The 4,100-nt window shown below is 33.0% G+C and overlaps 1 protein-coding gene across 1 annotated transcript in view; it reads left to right on the top strand.

The window, feature by feature from the left end:
* Positions 1–1,275, top strand: part of LOC140920350 (uncharacterized) — a 3,974-nt gene extending 2,699 nt beyond the window's left edge. Inside the window, exons 2-6 of the mRNA XM_073368611.1 lie at positions 84–220; positions 304–507; positions 604–696; positions 789–890; positions 982–1,275. Coding sequence (XP_073224712.1) covers positions 84–220; positions 304–507; positions 604–696; positions 789–890; positions 982–1,275 — 830 coding nt within the window. The remainder of the gene's footprint in view (positions 1–83; positions 221–303; positions 508–603; positions 697–788; positions 891–981) is intronic.
* Positions 1,276–4,100: the final 2,825 nt, after the last annotated feature.

A 4,100-nucleotide genomic window follows, 5' to 3' on the forward strand; every position in this document is an offset into this window, starting at 1 on the left:
AATTCGAAAAATGGTAGTAAATCAAGTTTGGCATCTAGAGAAAACAAAAAAGATTATGGTTGAAATTGGTGCTAATTGACAAGGCAATGATAATGGTTCAAATTTACTTGTGAGATTTCTCGGCGAACTTGCTAAAAAATCAGCATTTTGTCCTATATCTGTTGAAAGATGGGATGAAATGTCAGAAAAGAATAGTAAAGCAATTTGGAACTGCATCAAGGTTATTATCTAAACTTCGTAGAACGTTTATTTTTATTCTATTTCTTTGCATTGAAGATTGATATGTTTATATAATCTTGCAAGGATCATTTTGTGTATGATTATGCTGCTGGTATCAAATGGACATGGGCAACCCTAGGAGAAAGATGGAAGGCCTATAAATATAAGTTACGATGTAAATACTTCTACCCTAACAAAAGTAAGGAAGACCTACTTGTTATTGATCCTCCTGTGCCTGAAAATGAGTGGATTGCTTTTGTTAATTACTATAAAAAACCACAAATGAAGGTATAAATTTTCTGTTGCATTACTTTTACAAAGTAAACAAAGTACATTGATATTTTATATTAAATGCATATATTTACTAGCATTTGAAAATGGTAGAAACTAAGTGAGCAAAATATGAAAAATCGAAAGATGCTTAAAGTCTCACATGCTAGGGGTAGTATGAGCAACGCAAGAAGAGCTCGTCATATGGTAAGTTAAATCCATAACTATTATTTTTGTAATATATTAAAGTATTTGTATATGAAAGTTTGATATTGATTTATATTTTATTAATATCGTAGGAGCTACAATTGAATAGACTTGTATGTCGTGCTGAGGTTATATTGTCAACTTTGCTTAAAAAGAATGGAAACTATGTGAATGAGGAAGGAAAATCCATTGCAGTAAGTAAAAATGATAACATTGCTATTGTTTATAAAGTATTTGCTACCTGCTAGTATGGTAAAATTTATCTGGCTTTTATTTCTCTACTAGGAAAAGATATCAGAGAACTTGTCTCAAGATCTAGAACGTGTTGCCACTGAAGGTGTTCCATCAAAGATTAATGCATATCCAAATGATGTCATTGGCAAAGTGTACGGAGCTGAACATTCAGGTCGAGTGCGTGGTTTAGGTGTTGGTGTTTGTCCCACGAGTGTTTTCAAGACGCGCAAATATTTCACGCAATTTGAGAGTGTTGGTAGCTCTAGCCAAAAAAATGTTGAGGAGTTTACAAATGGAAGAAATATGTTGTTATTCCTATTGCAAATGGAAGGAATGGATGTTTAGTGGATTGTTTTGGTTTTTCTCTAGACTATTTTGATGTCGTCAAATTTTTTTGTATGTTTTATTAGTTTATGTATAAGATTTTAGAATGTTTGACTACTTTGATCAAAGTTTTAGAATGTTAATTAGTTGTTTTTGTTGGTATAAACTATTTTATACTTTTATATTAATGATGGTTTTAGAATGTTAATTAGCTATTTTTGCTATATTGGTTAATGATGTCTTCCTGATATTACAATGTTTGGTTTGACTCTATTGTTAGAAAGGTATGACAAAAACAGGAACAAACCTGCAATTGATATTAAAAACATATAATAAAATATTATTTTCAAATAAAGTAATAATTACATCTTTATTTGACAACTATATTTCATTATATGTTATTATTATGTTTGTTTTGTAGTAATATTTTGCAATGAAGATAACCCTATATACTATAACCCGAACCTCAAACCCAAAACCTTAAACCTTAAATCCTAAAACAAATATAATAATTATATTTAATAAAATAGAGGTGTCAAATAATGTAATAATTAAAAGGCATTCTTCTCTTAAATTTATAATTGTGTTTCGAGTCATATTTTGAACATTAGCCATCATTTGGTCTAAAAATACGATTTTCATTCCATTTTTGTCAGGTGATCCGAAAATAGCTTGAAAAGTCTAGATGAAATATGGGATTTTCATACCACCTGATTTCGGTCCATTTTTGTCAGGTGTGACACCCTAAACCCCAAAATAATATATATAATAATTTATATCATATTTCTATATAATTCGCAGCGGATAAATAAAAATATGTTTCCAAGGAAATAAAAACTTTAATTTTTAATTTAGGATATCACGTTTCTCAAAAATCAAAAGGAACACTTTAACTTCTTTACTCCATAGTGCAATCTCAATAAGCTTGAATTAAGTGTAATTACTTGATTTAATTCTAAAAACCTACTAGTACTTATATGATTTTCATACAAAAGTCGTTTCAAAATAAATAAGTAAAATACAAATTACAACCCTTATTCCCGGTATCACCTATCAGAGCGGGGTTCCTCCCAAACTTGAACTTCAAGACTTATTAACTTGTAACAACTGCGATTTCGCAAACGCATGGCCAAGCCAGTCAAACACAAAAAAACGAAGGAGGTGAGTTTCAAAATCATGTTAATAGTATAATATAAGTAAGAAGAACACGCAACAATCATAATAGACCGTATCATAACCACATTACTATATATCAAAATATTTAAGTAAATAGTATCATATTATAACATCAAATGCACTCAAGTAAGATAATCATCTCATTATAATATGCATCAAATCATCTAAGAGTAATTATTATTACTTTTGAAACACATCAATCACCACAAAACAATCACAAGTAAATGCAATGCTATGCATGAGCTTAGACTCTACTTCACAATGTGGTACCATTCTAACTCTGAAGTACTTGGTTAGGAGGCTTGATACTATGCCACCATCCCGGTGGACGGACAATTCAAATTGGCCCTGTCCTCATAGATCCCCTCAACTCAACCCGAGACACATATACGTGACAGTCGAGGTAAACGTGTGTTGCGTGGTAGCTCCCGACATTTGGAGTGCTACCTCCAAGTCACCTAGGAATTCCCCACCCGAATACCTCCAAGGTCTAACAATCTTGCCTTAAGGCTCAACAGCAGACCGCCACGATCAGGCTCATTCAGTTGTACTTCCCCGGAATCACTAGGCTTGTCAGGCCCTACCTATATGATGACAAAATAATCTCCACTTCACAAATTCACAATATTTATTTTCTCCCCTCGTTGGTATATGATACTCCATTAATACCGTCATCTCAGACACAAATTGAAATCACAATATTCTCATCACAATTTATAACATCACTATAATTAATCACACATCATCATCATCATCACATAAACTCATCACAATTTATAGAATCACTATCATCAATCATACAACAACACATATATTCATCACAAATTTATCACATCACCATTATTAATCATACATTATCATCATTACATATAATTATCACAACACATCTATTTTTATTATAACATCATTTAAACTCATCTAATCAAACATATGCATAAAATTAATTCATTCAAACGCTCTCTCACCCCTTACCTTATTTCGATGCTTTCACCTATGAATATGATTCGACGCCCAAACAGTCTTTGCTCTTTGACTCTTTGTCCTTCAATCGATCTAACTCGACAGTTTATGGGTAAAGGTCAAAAATAAATTATGAGGAGATAATTTATCCCTCAAAGGGCTACTGCCATACGTAGCGAGCCCCGTATGAATTGTTGGGAAATACGGTTTTCCTGTTCATCTCACAATATATTACACTCATGAATTCAAACGCTCTCTCACCCCTTACCTTATTTCGATGCTTTCACCTATGAATATGATTCGACGCCCAAACAGTCTTTGCTCTTTGACTCTTTGTCCTTCAATCGATCTAACTCGACAGTTTATGGGTAAACGTCAAAAATAAATTATGAGGAGATAATTTATCCCTCAAAGGGCTACTGCCATACGTAGCGAGCCCCGTATGAATTGTTGGGAAATACGGTTTTCCTGTTCATCTCACAATATATTACACTCATGAATTCAAACGCTCTCTCACCCCTTACCTTATTTCGACGCTTTCACCTATGAATATGATTCGACGCCCAAACAGTCTTTGCTCTTTGACTCTTTGTCCTTCAATCGATCTAACTCGACAGTTTATGGGTAAACGTCAAAAATAAATTATGAGGAGATAATTTATCCCTCAAAGGGCTACTGCCATACGTAGCGAGCCCCGGATGAATCGTTGG

Source organism: Cicer arietinum, chromosome 5, assembly GCF_000331145.2.
Source record: "Cicer arietinum cultivar CDC Frontier isolate Library 1 chromosome 5, Cicar.CDCFrontier_v2.0, whole genome shotgun sequence".
Taxonomy (NCBI): Eukaryota; Viridiplantae; Streptophyta; class Magnoliopsida; order Fabales; family Fabaceae; genus Cicer; species Cicer arietinum.